Source organism: Anarhichas minor, unplaced genomic scaffold, assembly GCF_050575085.1.
Source record: "Anarhichas minor isolate MPS153535 unplaced genomic scaffold, ASM5057508v1 ptg000069l, whole genome shotgun sequence".
Lineage (NCBI taxonomy): Eukaryota > Metazoa > Chordata > Actinopteri > Perciformes > Anarhichadidae > Anarhichas > Anarhichas minor.
In genome coordinates this window covers 17,059-39,608 of record NW_027466515.1, presented here as the reverse complement: position 1 = coordinate 39,608, position 22,550 = coordinate 17,059, and the positions used below count along the sequence as shown (strand labels likewise).

The 22,550-nt window shown below is 42.4% G+C and overlaps 1 protein-coding gene across 1 annotated transcript in view; it reads left to right on the top strand.

Annotated features, from left to right (window-relative positions):
• The window catches only part of LOC142934555 (attractin-like protein 1), a gene marked incomplete at its 3' end in the record, with an annotated part of 46,255 nt that overhangs the window by 6,819 nt on the left and 16,886 nt on the right, over positions 1–22,550 (top strand). Inside the window, exon 2 of the mRNA XM_076078952.1 lies at positions 21,623–21,706. Within this exon, the coding sequence (XP_075935067.1) occupies positions 21,623–21,706 (84 nt within the window). The remainder of the gene's footprint in view (positions 1–21,622; positions 21,707–22,550) is intronic.

Sequence of the window (22,550 nt, the reverse complement as noted above, 5' to 3'; positions counted from 1 at the left end):
AAATGTACCACCTCTTCAAGTCTCCCAGAAGAGTCATTGGCATTCAAATGATAATCTACTCCTCATAAGGAAACCTATAAATACTTTTTTTTTTTTTTTTTTCCAAAATGGGATAAAAGTTGGATTAAACCCCTCCACTACATGTCTGATTTAATCTGTCCACTAATACTGTGAGCGCAAAAATCCTATTACGTGATGTTGGAGCCCATGATGGTTCCCCTTCAGCTCTCCACATAACGTCTGTGTGTAGCGGTGGTATGAATATTATGAGGCAATTTGAATCAGCAACTTTCTGTTACACTTACACTGGACTGTTAACTTCAATCTTGACCAGGGTTCAGGTTAGTTAGGAGTTTGTTGAATAGGAATTCAGCATTGAATCTGATTTAAGAAGTCTGAATGCAGTGGATCCCCTTAACGTATTTGGGTTTAGTTTTTAACAAAAGGTCATAAGGGCTTCACGCTTATTAATGCTATTTAGCTAAATTCACCAATTGGGAACTGGATCTGGCTTTCGGAACTCAACCCAACTCTTGATTGAATGAGCACCATGGGGAATACAATGTTCACATGTAAAAATGTAATAAAAGGTTTAAATACAGCCAACAGTTATCAAATGTAATACAATATTTTGTGTTTATAATTAAATGTTAATCGCAGTAAGTTCCCGTTTTCAAAGGAAACATCTCTTTTCAAATGAAACTTCCAACATAGGTTTATGTAGTTTTTAAAACTCCTTGGTTAGGCTTAGGAACGTACGTTTGTATGACGTTAGGAAGTACGTAAGTCACACAACTAAGGTAAAATAAGTGACATGAACAGCTTTCAGCTTTTTGAAAGTCATGTTTGTTTTGTTTTTTACCAATCCAACCTCCCCTCCTGTTTGAAGACTTTGTTGCTTTCTTACTTTCAGTTGCTCCGACTGTCTAATAATGATTCTGTTTTTGTTTACGTTGGAGAAGTTGAACTGCTAAAGGGTGCCTCTGTGTGTCAGTCTCGGCTGCAGAGGGGCAGTGACCAAAGCCTCTGTATTTGACGAGTTGGGAGTGAGACCGGGTCTGATCTGGGGAGCGAATGTGATAAAATGTAGGTTTTTCTGGAGCTTTGATGTAAGTCTACGCTGGTGAATGAGCCGAACTGCCGCTAGAAAAGTACATTACTGTTGCACCACTATGCAATACACCATAAAATGTTCTACTGTGTCTGCCCATATCAGCAATAGTAAAGTTAAGGTGAGGGAAAGACCAAGGCCTGTCACAAGAAGTGAACTCTGGTCACCCATCCAGCCCTCCAATCTCCATACTCTTACTTTCTTTTTACATAAATGGCACACTTCTAGACCCTGAACTTTTGAAATTGTTATGTGTCGAATCGTCCAATTTGGACATAATTCAAAGAGACTGAAATACAACAGTGGTGTATCCTGAAAGTATGGACGCACCGGTGCAACACACCTTTACTTCCAAGTCTTTTACTCTGTGATATCTAGAAACACCCTTGTTATGTTTGCAGTAAATCACAGTTACAAGTATGCATACATAGTCACGGACACCAAGTGATCTAAATATCAACCCTGCTGGCTCGGTGGTGCCTGACGATAAAGTGAAGGAAATCATTCGAGGACAAAACAACCACAGTGTTGGAGTGAGAGTCGGGCTGAGTGGAGACAGAATAGAGTGCTCTTCTGACATCAGAGTCATCAACACAGGCTCGTGTGTGTGTGTGTGTGTGTGTGTGTGTGTGTGTGTGTGTGTGTGTGTGTGTGTGTGTGTGTGTGTGTGTGTGTGTGTGTGTGTGTGTGTGTGTGTGTGTGTGTGTGTGTGTGTGTGTGTGTGTGTGTGTGTGTGTGTGTGTGTTAGCCTCAGGCAGTGTGCAGTGATGATGACACAGCTTGTGAACTGAAGTAGCCACCGCAGTGAGCATGAGTTGTAGGGTCTGTTTGTGTGTGTGTGTGTGTATCTCTGAGAAAGCATGTGAGTGTTTTGGGAGGGGGGAGAATGGGACGGCCATCTGTCCAGTGTGTGTTAATCCTGCTATGATGAGAGCAAGGGCAACACACACACATGCACACACACGCACACACACACACGGTTGGATTGGTGGGTGTATTACATGAATCAAAACCCCCTACGGCTGTAGCGGTTGCAGAGAGATGCTGTGGGTTCCAATACTGTCATGCTATTTAGTATGCCAGAAAGTGATTTTGTTTGTCCCAATACATAGTATGTCAAATGCAGTATGCCAGAAATACCAGGATGTCCATGCTGCATCCTGTCGCATTTTGCAGTATACAAGCCAGCATGTTTTTCTGGCTAATCTGACCCACAATCCTCTGCGCGGCGGATAAATGAGCAAAAGGGTGAAAGTTCAATGTGCAATGTCATGACGAAGTGTTGTGTCCCAATTGACTGCATGCTGCTGCAGTTTGTACTAAAAATGAAAATAAATAGCAGGCAATTTGGAACGCAGTCATGGTAAAGGTCTGTTCTCATGACATCATCAGTACGTCCCACTGGCACTATATCTTTAACTGCATTAAGAAAGTCTTCAAAGGAACATTCTGGCTGTCTGATGGGATTTTCTCATTTCTCATATGATCAGGATATTTTCAGACAACTCTCTAGCGATAGAGAAAACAAATTGATGACAGTTCTAATAATTACTTTTATTATCAGGCTAAAATACCACATTCACAAATATGAGAATTGACTGCTTTTGTGTGTTTTAAACATATAAATAGAATACACACACACATTCCCATTCAAATGCAAACATCGCAGCAAGCTAGCATCCAGGACTCACGGAGTTGAGATTTTGCATTAACGACCAGGCGGTAACCTCTGGTTCTAAAAAGTAAAACAAATGCTGAAGTGCCTTAAACTAGCATTCTTTCTAATGGCCAGCAGGGGGCGACTCTTCTGGTTTCAAAAAGACGTCCGATTGTATAGAAGTCTATGAGAAAATGACTCTACTTCTCACCTGATTTATTACCTCTGTAAACATTGTAAACGTGAGTTTATGGTCTCAATCTCTATAGTTTCAAGTCTTCTTCAATACAGCATGATGTTCATTTAGTAAATAATGGATAATTTAGAGTCAAATAGACCATAGAGCAGGGTATGCTTTAGGGCGGGGCTAGCTTGTGATTGACAGGTTGCTACCACAGTGTTATCCGATCTGGGAGTTGTCCATGTTTTCGTCTTAAAACTTTTGATCCTTTTCACAGTAAGTTTTCAGTGCATTAAAGTTAACTGCAACAAAACTCCAAATCTCTCCTTCATTAGAGTCTTAATCAAAATGGCCGGATAACAGACACTTAACCCCAAAAGCTTCCTAAAGGATTACTCTCAAAATCCATCAGTTGTTATTGCGATATTGTGCTAGATTGCATGGGATCAACAAAATGAATGGGGTCAGTCCTCCGGGGACCATGACTATTCATACCAAATGTCATGTGACTGTGGAGTCACTGCAGCCAAACACCATCCTTACTTCTCTGCTGCTTGGATTATTTTGCGATGCGTTTCCAAAACACAAATATAAATGATATTTCCAGAAACAGGTCAATCTAAGTTCAATACTCCGTGGATTATGGATGTTTTAAGTAAGTTTTGATACTACTTGGTCACAAATGAGAGGTTGTGACCCAGGGTAGCGCTAAAGGTCAAGAGAATACCGATTAGGAATCATCCTCTGGGGACAATGAATTTAACACATTCAGCAGAAATCTAGCAAATCGTTTTTGAGACAACTTGCTCTGGGCCAAGGCCTTCAAGAGAGGGTCCAATCAACCAATAGTATCCAACATAAAAAAAAAGTTGGTGCAGCTCATCAAGCTTCATTATTTGAATAGAGCATTTTGTTAAATGTTTGCAACACTCAACCACTAAACTAAACTCTGGTTTATACAAAATAAAACTACGGAGAAAAACATCCCCAATTGTTCCAGGCAGTCATTAAGAAAAACATCGAGCCTGTACATTAAATCTCTGTCTCATGATGATGATGCCACAACCTCTCAGTCATGGCCCGCACCGCCTCAGTGGATCAATAGTCATTTGGCCGTCCGAGCACAGTCTGTAAGACACACTCACCATTCACCTCCTTTGCTAGTTGTACAGTAATCAGATTAGTGTCTGTGGTAAAGTGTAGTGTCCCTCCATCACTGGATCATTAGACACAAGTGTTGATGTAAGATATCGTCCATTGGAGTAAAACAGAGGATTAAATATGGCTCATTAGTCTGGCTTTTTAATAAAGTCATCAATATTACTTTAGTGATACAAGAGATCTGGCTGAAAATCGGGTTTCCTTTTCTTCATTTTCTGTATAAGATTTGAATTGATTTTGTTGATGCCTTAAGAATATATGAATATGGCACCACAAAAAAAAAACACTGCCAAGAGAGGACCAATGCAAACATACATACAATACAAACAAAACAAATCCACACGTGCCCCGTGTGAAACGAGAAGCCAACGCTGATTTATTCGTCACGTAACTGCCGTACTTCAGTGACGTCACGTTCGCCGTTATTTTAACCCAAACCCCGGTCTTTAGTATGAGGATACGTTGATTTAGTTTCGGGTAGTGTCCAACTGTAACGGCAGAGGGTCTCTGGTCTGTGTGGCAATATTTACAAGACCTGAGTGGATCCAAGCAGACTGTCAAATCAGACTCATGTGGCTCATCATCATCATCATCATCATCATCATCATCGCAGAAGAAAACTGTTTTTTTGAGGCAGACCGAGAGTGTGAATTGTGAAGTGCAGGAAAAGCTACATGTTGCTTCTGTTTAAGTGGAGCATCATACAGCTGCGAGTGTTTTTGTTCTCTTGTTAGTGTCTCTACATTTGGCCTGATTACCATCTGGACTATTTTTTAACTCCGTCCTACTGGGTCCCTTTCCAATCAGGTCTCCCTTTTTGAAAATCAATTAATGAAAAGTCAAGTATTGGGAAATAGCTTTTCATCTGCGAATCCAACAAGTTACTGCCAGTGTCTGTCACCTGAGACTCTACTACACAACAACACAAGTTTGTTTTGAAGGCTTTTATTGTGGCAAGAAAAAACAGAAAGTATTGAGTTTGCAAAACACAAAGCGAGGTTTTGTGTGTGCGCGTGCTTCTGTCCGTCCTTGAGCTTTAACCAAACTGTGAGTTTCTCAGCAGCAACCACAGAAACACATGTGCAGCTTTACAGTCCTTGTGTGAGTGTGTGTGTGTGGTCAGGTTTTGATTGCTGACTGTGTGTGGATGATCCTCTGGATCTCTGCTGAAGCCGGAGTTATTTTCTTGGCAGGGAGCATCTCTTTGGGTTCAGACCCTCCTCTCCTCTCCGTTTCTTTCACTCTTCCTCTTCTCGTCTCTTCATCCATCCCAATGGATGCATGCACACACACACACACACACACACACACACACACACACACACACACACACACACACACACACTTGCCTTTCCTATGGTCCACCCAGTTTTCTCACAAATGATTTCATCACTGAAGCATGCTCTGGCTCTGCTTCGCCGTGTGCCTGTGGATTTCTTTGTGTTCGTATGTGTGTGTGTTTTTGTGTCTGTATCAAACACGTGGTGGGCAGGTGTGTTTGCAGCGAGTGCTGTTCCTGGATTATTTGTGTTCATGTCTGGTTGTTTGCCCATGTTCTCTTGTAGCTCTCATGCTGCACTCACATGGGACTCAGGCAGACGGTAAACCGGAGATCATTTTAGCAGACAGCGCCAGCACAGTCCATCCCGCGGTCAGGAACGCCTCGAGTGAATGCCTTCAAATTTGGCACAAACGCGAAAGATCACTGTGACCTCACGTATACGTCCCGTTCTCGCGAAGGCGGTATTTCAGGAACGCCTTTCGTGAATTTAATCACATCTGGCGCAAACGTCCATTTGGATTCAAGGATGAGCTGATTTAGAAATTGGTGGTCAGACGTCAAGGTCGCTGTGAAAACACGTTTTTGGCCCCAACTCAAGAAATCATGGAGCGCCTTGGTAGCCGAGTGGGTACAGCGCAGCACAGCATGCCATGAACCGCGACGTCCGAGGTTTGTTTCCGGCCTCTGGACCTTTTGTTGCACATCATAACCCTCTCTCTTTATCTCTTTATCTCCCCCTATTTCAAAACCTGTCCTCTGTCCAATAAAGGCACATAAGAGGTGTACCTACATAGTTTGAAGCGCAGGGCCACTGACGAAGCTGTGGTATTTCACGAGGAGTGAGAATGTGTCGGAACGAAGATGGATGTAAACTGCACCTTGACTGGTTGGCGGAGGTATACAAATATGAGGCTGTAATGCTAGTTTTGCCTCCGACGTGATTCTCAGACTTGGCAAGGTGTGTTATAGAGATAGTGTGAGATAGAGAGGGAGTGTCTGAGAAGAATATGTGATAGAAAGTCATAAACAGTTCCACATTTATCTGGTACTTACATTCATTGCACATACTGCTCCTGAAGGTGCGCAGTCATTTTGTCGTGTCCCGTCACTTTCTGCCAGGTGGCGCGGTCAGAGCTTCCTGTTCGTTGCCGCTGTGCTCGGTATCACCTGAGGCTGTTATTCTGCTTGGCAGATTTCATACACCCTCTTAGCCCCACATCTCTGGCATTTTATAGATTCGTCTTAGTTTTCTCAAGCTAGATGTAGATCTGCATATGGCTTTAAAGGCTATACAGAAGGTGGCTGTAATTAACCCAAATCTTTACAAATCCGAGAAGACAAAGCAGAAGGAGCCGAACATGTGTTCCCCTGGTAGCGCTGATCACGACCACACGTATTTTGATGTTGCAAGGCAAAAGATAATCTTCCATCAGACGCGTATATGCTAATTAGCTGCACATGATAATTAATATACACTCGAGCAGTCAAGAACATTACATTAGGTTGCATGCATTTTATCTGGCAAATTTTCTTTCTTTTTGTCTAAAGTGATTTATAATAACTAAAAATAAAAAGATTATACAATAGAAAAATAATTAAAAAGGAGCTAATTGTGATAAAAAAGATGAAAAAGGAATAGCACAGGAAAAGTCTCAGGGTCATTTGTTTTCTATTGAAACTTCCAACTAAATTGAACTTAGACCTCAAATAGCCTCCACAAGGCATGTCCAGTGGCATTCCAGCATTGGCAGGGGACAGTTAGGAGGGTACCAATTCCCCGAATGGAGGGGCAGCCCAGTTTGTGGGGTTATGTAACTCCTCTCTCCCACTGTACTGGCCCGTGGGTAAACATAAACAAAGCATGGCACAAATGCCAAGTTAGAAAATGAAAGCTGTGATTGTGGTAGCATCCTGTTTGGCTGCTTTGTGGGATGAGTGATGCTTTCAGTAATGCTCTTCATTATCCTCTACCTCATACATGGCTGCACATTTGGTTTGAGAAATTGCACCAGAAGGAGTGTAAAGAGCAGCAATAGAAACACTGGTGCATTCTCTGGGCAGATAATATGGCCGGCATAGTAAAAACTCAAAACCAGGGAAACATTGTCCATCAACTTTGACTGTGTCTGAGCACCAAACAAACTAAGGCCACCGCCTCTTGTCCCACCGGAGTCCTGCCCTATTTCCTGCAGTCCGCTTGTTTAAGTGCAGCTTGATCTCGGATGTCAGGATGGAGCCAGGTCTCTGTAAAGTTGTGGGCACAGTCACCGACCTCCCATAGCTGGGTTGGCCTGAAGTCTTATTTCATCCATTGCATTTTTCTGGCACCGGACTTCAGCCAGAGGTGCTCCTTTCCTCTGTGGTATTTGGGGGTGAAGCACTTTATCCAATCCCCACGCTTCCTTTTTCTGATGTTGATGAGTGTATCTCAATATGCCACACAAAACTGTAGCACACTTCATGGAAGCTACGTCATCACGTGACAGCGCATCTTCTCAGTACCTCGTCTGTAAGGCATCTTCGTTCAACCCCCATATAACCCCCGTATATACCATAATGATCATTTCCATTTGCCGGCTCTTTATTTCCTCTCTCCTTTATTGCCGTTCTTTATGGTTGAACGTGTTATTGTGGCAGCTTTGACGTAAGAGGCATGTGCTGGGGTGTATTCAGGGCTTAGCAAGCTCACATTGGGTGTGGTGTAAGGACTTGTGTGTGTGTGTGTGTGTGTGTGTGTGTGTGTGTGTGTGTGTGTGTGTGTGTGTGTGTGTGTGTGTGTGTGTGTGTACTTACACAGTACAGGAAGCCATCCCATAATATGGCCAAGAGGCCGACAACATGGGATAGTGATTTCAGTCAGCATGGCAACGCTTTGCAGCCCCGTAACACACAATAGTGTTTTAATGCAGACCACATGTGATGGGGCTCACCATAGGGGCACACACACACACACACGCACACACACACCCCTCTGCCGGCTGTAGGACACAGTGTATAATCAGCCTGCGGCCTGGCAGGGCCGGGTACAAACTCTGTAATAATACAGCGGCCCGTTGTCAGACTGTAATAGAGGCTCTATTTCTGCACACACGCGCGTCTGCGGTGATAAATGTGCTGTCGAGCTGCGTCAGGACGCAGAAGACGGAATGGCTTCTACTCCAAGTGAAAAATAACGCCCGTGTTGACTTCATCGACTCGGGTTCAAAGACCAGCCGAGGATTCATGCGTTTCTGCTACAAAAAACTGAACACAACTTTCTGAAAGGTTTTTTTTTCGGCGCCTATCAGGGGAATAGATTGCTCTTTGACTGATTAATACTGTACAGCTGGCTGACAAATTCTTCCTGTCATTCGTCACATCAAAACAAACGTATTTTATTTTCATTGGGCTTATGTCAGCAGGATTGATGCACATTTCCATGTGCAGGACTCGGTGGTGGAAAGAGTATTCTGATCCATAAAAGTAGTAATACCAGAAAGGGAAAAAGAAGTACAATTAAAAGTCCTGAGTCAGATGCTGCAAAACATGTCATTTGTCAGACAGCAGAGCTCTGCTGAACTACAGGCTGTATTTCCTCAATGGAGGCCTGTCTCTGCGACGGGGTCCCTGAACCAGACATCATTCCATCATCTGGGTAGCAAATATATCTCAAGGACCAGAGTTCCTGAATGAAAATGTCTATAATGTCATGTTATCGGAAGCAGATATGCCAACCTTACCTCTTAAGGATTGGATTTAGAATCTATGGGTTGTAGACAAAACTCCTGGGTTTGCTGAACTTCTTTGGACGATAAAGCGAAGGCTCGCTGCTTCATCTGACCACACATGGAATGCCGTACTTACCGTAGTAGTGTGCACCCATTGTTTTCAAGTGCAATGGAGGGATTATTAGCAACATTATGGTTACGCCCACCTTTCATTTTGACCTCCAAATGAGGTGTTGGCTTATCTGACTCAACTGTTGGTTTGCACATCACCTGACTTCCTCCTTTGCCTCCATCATAATTACTGATGTCTTCTCCTCAAAGAAACGGCAGCACCTGAATTCAGCTGATTTGAACTTTTATCAGTTGATGGAGAGTTTAATTCTTTTGGCATTCTGAGTCCATTTCAACAGGGACTTCTTCAGAGACTTACATTGACTAGGAGGAGGTACAGATACAGGTACTTGTGTGTGCACAAATAAGAAGCACCAGTGCTCCCTATTGACCCAAATCAAGCATATGGTCAACTTTAGGCAGCTAAACTCATGACCTAAATTGCCTAAAGATAATGAATCGTGCTCATAGTTAAATTAAAAACTTGTGATATAATCTCTGAGGGCCATTGTAATCTATATCTATGTGAATGTCCCCCCTATCTATTACATTTCTGGGGTTTTCTCAAGGTACCGGACCTCTGGGCAGCGGCTTATAGACTGACTCACAAAGTCTATTAACCTTTCGAGTGTAGAGAGTCATTAAGGAGACCTGTGTTCTCAGGTTAAAGCCTGAGGACTGATGAGGTTCTGCTGAGGAACCCGAGGAACACGTGGCTCTGTTTGCTCAAACATGAGAGAAAGAATATGACTTTCATATCCCTCAGAGGCAGATAGTTAAAGCAAAGTCACCTCATGTGTTCCCATCGATATGCAGTGTGTGTGTGATAGTGGAGGAGGATGTGTGTGTGTTATGTCTTCCCTTCTTCTTCTCCATTCATCTTTTCATTCCTCTTTTCTTCTCTCCTTTTCTATTCAATCATTTTCTTCTCCTCTCTTTACTCCTTTCCTCTTCTTTCTCTTTGTTTCACTTGTCTGCTTTTCTTTCCTCTTTTCTTTCTTCCTTGTCTTTTTCTCGTTTCGCCTCCTTTCATCTCTGTCTGCTACATAATTACATTCCCATGCAACGCAACCGTCTGCGTCTCAATCTTCTCCCAGATTACGGCCGCAGTTGTAAACACGCGGTTAAGATTCTAAGTTGTAACAAAAACACAACAAAGCTACTCGGCTTGGCTTCAAATAAGTATGATTGTTACGTTATTTAAATTATGAACACAAATGAAAACCTTGTCAACATTAATTTTTGGTTTCACACGGGACACGAACAGCAGTCTCCTGGGTGGCTTTCACCCCGACCTCCTCCATGCATGGGCTTCCACGGTTTCTATGATCAGAAACGTATTTGTGAAACGTCAAAAACAAACATAATCCTGGAGGAAAAACGCCTCGGAGTGTTTTGTTGTATGGGAACCTTTTCTTCCCTCCTTTTTTATTCTCTTTCCTTCTTCAGCATTTCCCCCTGGGGATGAATAAAGTATCTATCTCTCTATCTATCTATCTATCTATCTATCTATCTATCTATCTTCCTTTTCTTCTCTTCTTTTCCTTTATTTCCTCTTCCTCCTCTCCCCCTTTTTTCTTCTCTACTTTTACCCCTTTTCTCTTTCTTTACTTCTACTTACTCTCCTCTCTTCTTCAGTTGACTCTGTTCTATTTAAACGGGCCATGTTCCTATTAGTGTTGCTTTGACCTTATTTGAGGATCCCTATGAAGTGTGTGTGTGTGTGTGTGTGTGTGTGTGTGAGAGAGAGAGAGATAGATAGATAGATAGATAGATAGATATTGGGGGGGGCTGGCGATGAATGATGCTCCTGTGTGAAAGCCATTGGACCATGACTATACCGTAGGTGATAGAGACCTAGTAACATCAATCATGAACACTCACACACTCACACACGCTCACTCCCTGCTCTCGTTATTCCCAGTAGAAGGGCTTTTCTTGATTTTTAATAAAGGATATGTGCAGAGAAGGTCAAGGTTATTCAATTGTTGGCCATTCATCTCCACTTTCTGCTATCCCCTGACGCGCACACACACACATACACACACATATCTCTCAATCTTAACTCTTGGCCTTTGCACCTTGTGTGTGTGTGTGTGTGTGTGTGTGTGTGTGTGTGCGTGTGTCTGTGTGTGTGTGTGTGTGTGCGTGCTCGTCGGTGTGAACAATGCAGCCGTCGTCTCTGGGTTGTCTGGTTATCCATCACCGGCTTCATGTAGTTCTGCTGCTATCTTCTGCGTATTTCACCCACTGCGAGAGTTTTGCACCGCGTTCAAGAGATGCCACCGATAATATCACTTACCGTTTTATCAGGCGACTGTTTGAACTCAATACAAACCTAAATGCTGTGGAAATTGGAAGCTGAATGCACCGCCAGTGGCAAGATAATACCAGCGCCGGTGCACGTGATATAATGTGCGCTGGAGTCTTGTAAAAGGCAGCTGTGGCAGGGCAGAGTCGATATATGGAGCTCAGAGGTTATTGTGGAGAGCATTTTTAATCTGTTCCCTCCGGGAATGAGAGCTAGAGATTTGTAAAAACTAACAAAATACAGTGAATTATTTGAGCAAATGTTGGAAATTCAATCTGCCTCGGTGTCCTAATCATTGTGTGCCAGGCATGAGGTAATATGCTTAGACCATTAAATGATGATATGTAACCTTACACACAAATTCAGTTTCACAGTAGAGGGTATACATCTTCTTTCCAGTAGAAAATGCTCTGACATTTATAATAACGCATATTACTAAAAATAACTAACCTCCAGAACTCCATTTGTCTGGGCAGACAATAATGGACTTTTTTAAGGACGTTGTATAAGCCTAGAAAGGTCAAAGCAAGATGGCATCAGACAGTGAGTGAGTGAATACCGCAGCATGATGCTTACAGAAAGTAACAGAAACACATATGATACAACCGCCGCCATGCTGGAAAAACATCGACCATTGTTTATATTTATTACAGTAAGTGATTGAACATTTAACTGGATTGAATATGTGTAAAATAAGTTCATCACGAACATGAAAACAGGGCTATTTTATTTATGAAAAGTTGACGTTTGTCACAGAACAGTGACGCACCTGTACGCACCTGTTCAAACTCTGTCACCAGCCGGAATGTTCTGCAAAACCCTGAATGACATACAATGAAAATATTTTTTACTGCTCACTTTCAATGACTTTTGAATGTATTTTAGCCACGTCAGCAGTAAAATATTTCATCATTTACTGTTCCAATTGGCACAGAATTGTTTGCAGACATTCATTGTCCACAGAGGATGCATCAACCCAACGACTATAGTCATCCTCTGACTTCTTCTTTCGAGCACCATTTGGTTGATATTTTTGGTTTTGAGTCAAATGTCTCTACGACCATTGCCTTCCATTCCTTGAGTTCCTTCGTCAGGTCAAAATTATGATTCGTTCGAACATATTTGAGGTGTGTTAGCATCACAGAGCAGCTAGCACGGGCCCGTTTAGTGACCATCACATTGTTAATGTCAGATTGTACCTCATGAAGGTCTGCTTTGCAGCTTTGTTTGTGGGATGTATGTTGTGATGACGCAGTCTGGTTTGATACCAGGAGGCAGCAAAGGACATTTGATTGAACATTGAAAATGTCTGAGAGGTTTTAAAATGTTAGCGGATACATCTAATGCAATCTGAGTTAGGCGGGGCTGCTCTGCACTTTTTTTTTTCCACTGGTGTTACCTCATAAAAATGAACTTTAGTTCACATCCCACTGTGGCAGGGTGTAGCTTTCTTCCACTTTGATATTCACAGCTGCTGAAGCAAACTAAATACATGCACAGAATTCAAATTGGCACCTTTTTTATTAATTCCCAATTTAACGGGAGAGGCCTGTGTCTCAGATGAACAGAGCAAACATAACAATATCATCATCAAATTCTGCCACGGTCCAATTTCAAATCAATTCAGAGGTCTGCGTTCAATATCAGACAATATCATAATGCCTATTTAACATAATCAGTTACGTGTCTCTCTACAACTCACAAAAATGAACTAGGATGTCTATTTGCATTAGTATCTGCTAGGTACAGGTGGGGCTTCTCTGAACTTTTTTCACTGAGCTGGTGCCACCTCAGAAACATGAACTTTAATTCAAATCCCACTGTGGCAGGGTGTAACTTTCCTCCACTTTCAGCAAACTTAATACATGTACAGAATTCAAATAAGCTATTAATTCGCAATCAAACAGGAGAGGCCTGTGTCTCAGCTGAACAGGGCAAAACCTTTCATCATAAAGTTTGTACATGTTTTATTTTGCTTTATTGAATAGGTTTACAGTAAGTCTCATGATCTGGACACAGTTTGTAGCTTGTTCAGCTGCTCTTTGATGTAGAATGTGAAGGCTAACTGGTGAAAATGGCGTCTTTAATTGGGCACATTAAAGTGCTTCAGCGGATGGATTCAAACAAAAAAATTGCTTTGAGAAAGTGAGAGTCTCCACAACCACGAGAGGTCCTTGAGCATGCAGCCAATACTGGCCGACAAGATCCAGCAGAATGCGCAACAGTCTCACGGCAGTGAGCAATGCAATCTATTGGTTCTGCTTGGAACGGCATTACGTTAAAAATCGATAGTTTGCTTTAGGCAACAAAACCAGTTCAGAAATAAACCCATCATGTTTGGGTTTAAAATAACCACAGTTAGGTTTAAGTAACAAAACAAACGTTAGGTTTAGGCAACAAACCACATCGCGATGTTGAACACCAGTCTCGTGGTTAAAAGTCCTGTGTTTGTTGGACTCATCCACCTCCCCTCCTGCCCACCATGAGTGGTCTTCTTTTATATTCAATACTACGCCGCTTGGTCTGACCGTTGCATAGCCAAGTGGATGTGTTCAATTTGTGTGTCCACCACGGAAATAGGATCCTAATCGACGTTATTTTTGTCACGAATGACAATTTCTGTCCATTAACACAAAACCAATAGATTGCATTTCGTGACGGTTTCACGACCTGCCGTGACACTTGATTTGGAATGCGTGTGGACGGACTAAGGGGTGCACACTCACTCACTCACTTACGCACACGCGGGAGGCATCGCGTGGTTCTCCTGGTGGAGTTAACAAAGCACAGAGAAAAGAAAACTCTTTGAAGTCAGATGAAACGATCAGTGCCGGCGAGTTTAGAGTCTAGATTTGAATGCAGGGGAGGGGCTTGACTGGCCAGTGTGTTGTGCATAGTTGTGAATTTTACGGTTCATTGGAATGAGTCATTGCCTTGAGCTGTGTTTTCTAAATATGGTCATCTAAGACTGTATAGGCAGGGAGTGGTATTATTCTTGGAGGACTTTCAAGCCTGTGAATTTTTATGATTTTTTTTTTTTCTTCGTTTTTCAAACGTGTGTGTCTTTTCACATGAGGGAGGGCATTGTTGCAAAGTGATGTCACTTCTGAACAACTCTCCCTCCTTTAACACTCTGATTCCTGATGCAGTGTAGTGAGAGGGGTTAAGCTGACCGTACGACGACGGCGTTCAGGGAATAAAAAGAGTCTGAAGTTCCTCACAGTCGATTTGGGTTAGGGGTTAGAAGTTGTTGTTTAGTTACAAACAGTAACATTTAGTTACATCTTGTTGTTACTGGCGGGGATGTCGCTCTCAGCTGACTCCACGCCGTCACTGGAAGCCTTTGTATGGGTGGTTGTGGCCGTTTTTCGATTTTGTGTCTCTCATGCATAAATGCGTCACCACGCTGTTGTGCAGTCCAGTGGTTACTGAATGTCTGTCTTGTTGTAGAGAGAAAATCAATACAACAAGGCTTTTTTTTGTTCATGCCTCCTGTAAAACACACCGACCTGTCAGTTTAACTCCAAACTTAATTTTCTTGTTTGTATTTTATTTTAGGGGACTGGACAGTCTACTTAACTTTGGTTGTGTAGTTCAGTCGGAGAGGGAGACAGTCGGGGCGTAACGTCACACTGTCTGGTCACATCTCTGCTGTTACTCCTTAAAAGCTAATTCCAGCGTAATTAGATTTCATGTTGCCATTAAAGCGCATTAAGTTTAAAATCTGCTGATGCAGCTGCGTAGCTGCAGTGTGACACTCTAGAATAGAAGTCCAGCCTTTGGCAAAGGCTCCTGGGAGCTGTAGTTGGAACTCATTTCCGTCCTCATAAAATATGTATTTAATGTAGATTTCTTTGAATATATATTTAAAACTCGCATTGTTTACAACTGTGCTCACTAAAGCTAGCAGTGTTCGTCCGCCTCCTGCTAGTCTATTGCTGGTTTCTTGGTCCCTGCCACAAGTGTTCATCAGTGAAATAGCATGAAATCCAGGGACTCTGGGGGGCCGCTAAACAAAGTGCTAATCAAAACATTCCTCCATTGTGTCCGGCCAATTAATTGACATTGACGTTGACTCAACCATGTGACAAATTGATGTTCTGGCTTCTGTGAATAACAAAGTACCACCTGACTAATCACTCATTGGTCATCTTACTGTAGTCCCCCCCCATCCATTTGTGAGCATTCATATTTAATGATATGAGTGTTTGATTCTTTAATTCTATTTTTCTACAATGTTTTATTAATGTTTGCAGCTTTGTACTTCTTGCTTGCAAAGCAAAGCAAAGAAATATTAATTATGATGTTATTAAGGCAACACCGTTAATATCTGAAGATGAAATGGTGTAATAGCTGGAAATCTAGAAGCCGGATGCAGATATCGCCAACACATGTCCTGAGAGAACTTATTGTCTTCGTAAGTGTCCGATGTTTATGACAAAGAAGATGTTTGTGTTCCATGACTATTGTGTGTGACAGAGCTGGGCGGTAAAATATGTGTTGGGTTAGCGTTTATGGTCGACCTCTGAAGGCGGTGACAGAGAAAACGGAACAGGAGATTTGTACCTTCATTACCTGAAGACATGGGTCTCTCTCTCTCTCTCTCTCTCTCTCTCGTGCTCTCTTTCCATCCATTTGTCTGTCTATCCCTCATGCATCTGTCTTCTGTACGCCATCAATTATTCACCCGGAGCAGATGAATATTTCAAAGGGTGCCGGACTCTCTTCCTCTACACCTCATCCCCTCGTCCCTGTCTCCGTTTTATCTCTCCGCTCTCTCGGTCTCTTCTTCCTCATCTGTCTCCGCCTTCATGCTTCCTCTGCCGCCATCACCCTCTCATGCTTTTCGCCTGTGTGTGTGTGTGTGTGTGTGTGTGAGTGTGTGTGTGTGTGTGTGAGTGCATAGACCCTGATTTTAGTCCTGTGGAATCTGTAAAAGATGAGACTTCAGCCTCATGCTGTGAACTCCTAGACTGTCTGTTGTCTCTGGTCATCATTTGTAACCTCAGCTGGCTGCAAGTGTGTGTGTGTGTGTGTGTTGGTCTCATGTCTGCAAGTGTGCTCATAAAGTATGCGTGTCTTCTTCTATGTCAGGCTTTTTTTGGGGAGGATTAATGGAAGAGGCGTTTTTGAAGTGATGGTTTGTTGGGGCTGTCGGAGGCCACTCCAGTCAGCTCCTCATTAACTATGAATGGGTTCTACCTTTCGCATGTTTTCATAGGCCAGTTTTTTACTTAACCAAGAAATGCGTGAGCAGAGCCACACCACGGCTTTGTCCCGACTCTATTCCTTAAGCTTGAAACTTTAATTGTAAGGACTGGCCTGAGTGTTTGCTAAGAGATAATGAGAAATAACGATCAAGTATTTTACTCATTACTCTGATTATTAACCACTTATTGGATAAGTATTTTGGATGTTTTTAATTACAACAAACATTAATTATTCTTGTAATAAACAGGACAAAAAGTAATCAAAACATAATCTTAGAAACGGACTCAGCAATTCGCACTGTTGTCTCAAAGCACAGAGCGTTTGGGTCTGAATTATCCAGCTGACTGGAGCCTTCCTTCATGTTCTCCACATGTCTGTGCAGGCTTCCAGCCTCCTCCCACAGGACAAAGACATCTTATACTGCAGTTGCCAATTTGAATGAATTTGAGTGTGAATCTGTCCGTATGTGTCGGCTCTGTAATGGACTGTCTCTCACTGTGTCACCATGTGAGATGTGACAGGCTCCATCCCTCTCCATTCCCACCTGAGGGACAGGTGGGAATAAAAAAACAGATAGATTGATCCTAATAATAATCTACGGTAGCTTGGTTCAAGCATTTGTAAATTGCAGAAACATATTTTTGTTTCGTTGTATATAGAATGTACAATCTACATACTGTACAACATCACTCATTGGCGACTTTCTAGCTGTCACTTTGACTAATATATTTGCCATTGTTCTGATGACCCATTATTCCAAAACACCAATAGTCTGAAAAGTGCCCCATTGGACCAAAAGCCCTTTTGTCCGATAGTCCGTTACCCCGAAAATAAACACCCCTTGCTCCAAAAATACACACTATGCATGCGAAAAACAGAAGCACGTGGCTAATTATTATTAACAATGAAAGCGATATTTTCCCCCCAATATGGCGAAGGCATGACCCGCCCTACTCTGCCTGCAATTGTCTAGAACTCGCTGCCTTCGTTGATTGGGTTGGTTAGGTTTAGTCATGAGAAGTGAGATTGGTCCGGGTGAGGGTAAGAATATCAGGGTAAGCCAATCGGAAGCAAGAGTAGGGCGGGTCAGGCCTCCTCCGTCCTTCTGTGTACTAATGAGCCAGAATGTGCTTTTGTTTGTTGCAGGGACAATGTGTACTTTCAGTGTAATGGGTCCTTGGAAAAATGGCCGTTGGTTTTAACGGGCCGTCTGACAAATGGGCTTTTGGAATAATGAGCCATCGCACCAACCAATGCCAGACCCATTTTTGTTGAGATGAAGCATTTTATACCTCTTAAATATAGGAAGTCACCTCTACAGAGATCATTTGAGAATCATTTATCACATAATGTACAGTGAATGCAATTTTGAATTTTTACTCTTCAAACTTGCCATCTTTGGTTTTCCTGTGAACAGTGTATGGCATTAAATGTTAAAGGAAGTGCACACATGCGATACTTAATGACTTTATTCTTTGTTCATTTTGTTTTGCTTTCGTTAAGAACTATGCATTCTATTATCTTTTTATGTTTAAATCTTAAATGGGAAGTGAGATGTGGTCTTCATCTTGAGAAATGTAAGCGTTAAAAACACTACTGCAGTAACTAGACTGGACAAAAGACAATATATCATACACCCCACAGTATTCATGCATCGTCTTCGGCAAGAAACCATTGAGATAAAATACATAGCTTCCGTCGTCGTCATCAATAACATCATCATTTGAGTCGGGCACAACAGCAACATGACTGGAATATTCTGTCTTCTAATCTGGGATTAGAGCCAGAGGATCAAACTGTGATCATCAGGGAGAGATAGGAGAGATGGAGAGAACAGGAAGAAGTGAGGGAGGATGAGAGATGGCTCCGAAGAGGAGACAAAACAAAAGGGCCTGAGCCTGCCCTTTTCTTTAGCACTCCTTTTTTTAACCTCTTTCCAACCTCACGTGTCAGTGAGTGTGTTCATATGTGTTCGTTCTCTCTCTCTCTCTCTCTCTCTCTCTCTCTCTCTCTCTCTCTCTCTCTCTCTCTCTCTCTCTCTCTCTCTCTCTCTCTCTCTCTCTCTCTCTCTCTCTCTCTCTCTCTCTCTCTCTCTCTCTCTCTCTCTCTCTCTCTCTCTCTCTCTCTCTCTCTCTCTCTCTCTCTCTCTCTCTCTCTCTCTCTCTCTCTCTCTCTCTCTCTCTCTCTCTCTCTCTCTGTGTGTGTGTGTGTTTTATTGGCAGGATTCTAGCATTTGCTGTGGCTGTGTCCGGCTGCGCTGCAATCTGTTTGCTCTCCCTCGTTCTTTCTCGTTGCAGAGCGGCAGCACATTTGGCCCCGACGCGCTCTTAATCTCGTACCGACTGATGATGATGATGTTTATCATGATGATGATGATGGTGTGTGTTTCTGCTTTGCTTCCTTTAAGGTCCATTCTCAAAGAGTGATCCAATTATAGTACTATCCGAGCCAGAGTCAGACAGGGCCGGTCAGATGTCAGTTACTCTCTCTCCTATGATCTCTCGTAGAAAGACTGAGTTCATGCAGGAATGCGGTGCTGTTTAGATATTTTCAGACAGCGGGCAGTTCCTACCATCATCCCTGTTTGTGACGTTCACCAGCGGCTGGCGAGCCACCGATGTGGGCAGCAGCGGCGAGGATCGAGAGGGCAGAGGATGCAACGATAACCATTCAGTATCCAGAAACGTCTTAGGCCAAAGTTGAACTACCACATTTTACATTTTAGTTTCCGCTCACTTTCTTTCACAGCTAAAATAGATTAAGCTCACTCTGTTTGCTTCATTTTATTATCATTTCATCTAATTTGATCTATTGATATGATGTATTTAATCTTATTAAGTGCTTTATTGTAACTGGGTTTAGCTTGCTTCAACTCTGTTAAGCGCATTGTCGGGTTTAAATAAAAAAAATCTCATTACACGCCGTCTTACCCAGAAGACACAATAAGAATTAGTTTCACTCCCTGTTTTTCTCGCTGCCTGTCTGATCTGGCAGCGTGCCAGTGCGGCCACAGTGAGACACACACACACACACACACACACACACACACACACACACAGTAACAAACCGAGGCATGCTGCGATGTCTTCAGTTCCCATGATGCTGACGTGGTGTGTGTGTATGTGTGTGTGTGTGTGTCTCTTTCCATTTTCACCTTTTCCTTCTATGCAGCAACAGAATGGGATTACTTTGACTGACAGGTGTGACCGGTGTTCAACCCACACACACACACACACACACACACACACACACACACACACACACGCATACACTCGAGCCAACAATGTGATTATTACAATTGCCATATGAATATGTCATGTTGGGGTCGCCATGGCAACAGTGACATGCACTGCATTACCTTGACACGAGTGCGACGTCATGTTTTATCCACTCAGAGGGAAATTGTTATTCTGCCACCAGTGTTTCCTTCATTCAAGGCTCAGTCTGACATGCATCCCCGCTGGCTGAGAACATTTACAGTATTCATGCATAATACTAATATAGTATAGTGATTTATATCTGCAGCACGGAGTTGGTTTCAGCATAAGGAAGCATTAAAGGGGAGGCCACACGTGAGCTCTATTTTTATCAAACTAAAAGAGAAAATAACCCACTTTAGCTTAAGGTTGAATAATGTAGGGACGGCTGCACTACTGTATGCTGCGTGTCTGCGATGCATGAATGAGACGGTTCTCCATTTGGCCGAGCTGGTGAGTCTTATGTTACGCAGCAGCAAGGGCAAGAAAATCTACTTAGCCGGAGTGCAGGATGCAGATGATGTGGCAGGTGTAACGATCTCTTTCAGCTGCTGATGAAACAGTATAGCAGGGCATGATGCTGTGGTACAACTTCCTGTAGAGGAGGATTTTAATAAGATGAGCAGGTGAATTTCAGGTGGTGCAACATAATAAACGTGTTAACAATGATTAAAGTCGCTCGGCATTTTGGGAAATGCTTCTCTTCATTGTCTTGCAGAGTTGTTATATGTTTTGTGGGTTGAGAGCCGGGAAAAAGTTGACTTAGCTTAGCATAAATGCCGGATGCAGCTCGCCTGGCTTTGTTTGGCAAGAAATAGTGCTTTTACTATCTCTTTCCCTAAAACCACAAATCCGATTTATTTTATTATAATTGATTAAAAGCCAGGAGAAAGAGAAAAACTCACTGACACACGCTTAAATAGTGTATCAGGGACCCACCATTCACTCTGTTGATCCTCTATGCAGATGCTTAATTAGACGTCCAATTAGCATCATCTATCATCTCTAAAGGAGATCTCGCAATCGGTATTTGATATAAGTACATGAGGAATATTGAATATGCCAGAAAGGGAGCAGAAAATCATTGAAACGGCTCGATATGAACGTCGTGTTCGATCGAGCTGATGCACCTTTGTACTGTCGCAGCAGCTGTGATTTAATTCATTCAAAGTTGTTTTTCGAAAAAACGATGTCAGTTTTACGATGTTTTACGATGTTTTATCGTGTGGTAAGCCAATTTTATTTTCTATGACTATTCAATTCATAATTGCCTAATTTGAATTGATTTAGATGTTGTTCATGTTGGAGGGTTTTTCCGATGATTTTTTTTTTTGGAACAAACAAGGAACAGTGTTTCATTGCCCCGCAGTTAAGGTTCACAAGCTGCTCCAGGGCTTCCCTGATGTAAGAATGCATCTCTTTGTTCTCGAGGGGGGGTCACAAGACAACATTTTGAGAAGGAGCTGTTTAAATTGCTGGCTGTATTTCAAGGGCAGAAGCAGGTCAACAAAACTGCAATTGCTCAGTTTGAAGCAGATTTCTTTTAGTTTATTATTATTATTATCACTGAATATCAGACTAAACCTCTGTCTTTTCTCCCCCCCCCCCCCACCCACCTGTATGTTTCCTGTAGGTTAACAGACCTGTCAGGCATCCTCACAGATGGACCAGTAAACTATAAGTATAAGACCAAATGCACCTGGCTAATAGAAGGATAGTAAGTATCACTGTGTGTTTCCCTCCTCTGTCATCATTTATCTTACTTTGTGATAAACTGATATTTCTTTGTATCTGGCTGAAGGGCTTCCGATAAAGAGAGCTTTTTTACTGTATAAATTGAAGCAGTTTGTCTTCGTATGTATTGTGGTCCATAGCTTTGTGCTCATTTACTGCTATGCAATGCTGTGTACATTTTATTCTGCTGTTGTTGACACCTGTCATGACATGTGACATCATTTAAGAGTCACTAACTGAATGACACCTGTAACAAAACATCTGGAAAGAATACATTGCGTTATAATCTCTGTATACTCCGGGATGTCAGATTTGGCTGCAGATGTTCATTATCTCGATGGAAAATATTAAAGGAAGGTTCAGGCTCTGTAAAATATTTGAAAAGATGACATTTTTAGCTAAATCAAGTCCATTTCATGCATATAGTCTAAAATCCTAAAACTCAAATTTGAAATATGGATTGAATGCCACGAACTCCAGATATCTACGGCCCACTGAGGATGAATGAAATCTCTCACTTTTTGCACCACCAGCAGGTCAAAAGCTCCACTGAAATTACATCTATTGCTTTCAAAAATGCATTGTTCCATACCTGCATGTTCTTTTGTCTCTATTTCACGTATCAATAATAACACTTCACTCCCTTCCATCTACTATATCTCACTGATAAGTGAATGCACTCTTTGGCTAGAACAACCGTGTCTTTGTTCTTGTGCAACTGGATCCACTTGTACTAATTTTGTCGCTCCCATTTACTCCTAGTTTGCTTGCTTAGTTTGCACTCGAGAGTTGCTTCTGGTGGTTTTCACAGCTTTAGTCTCACAGAG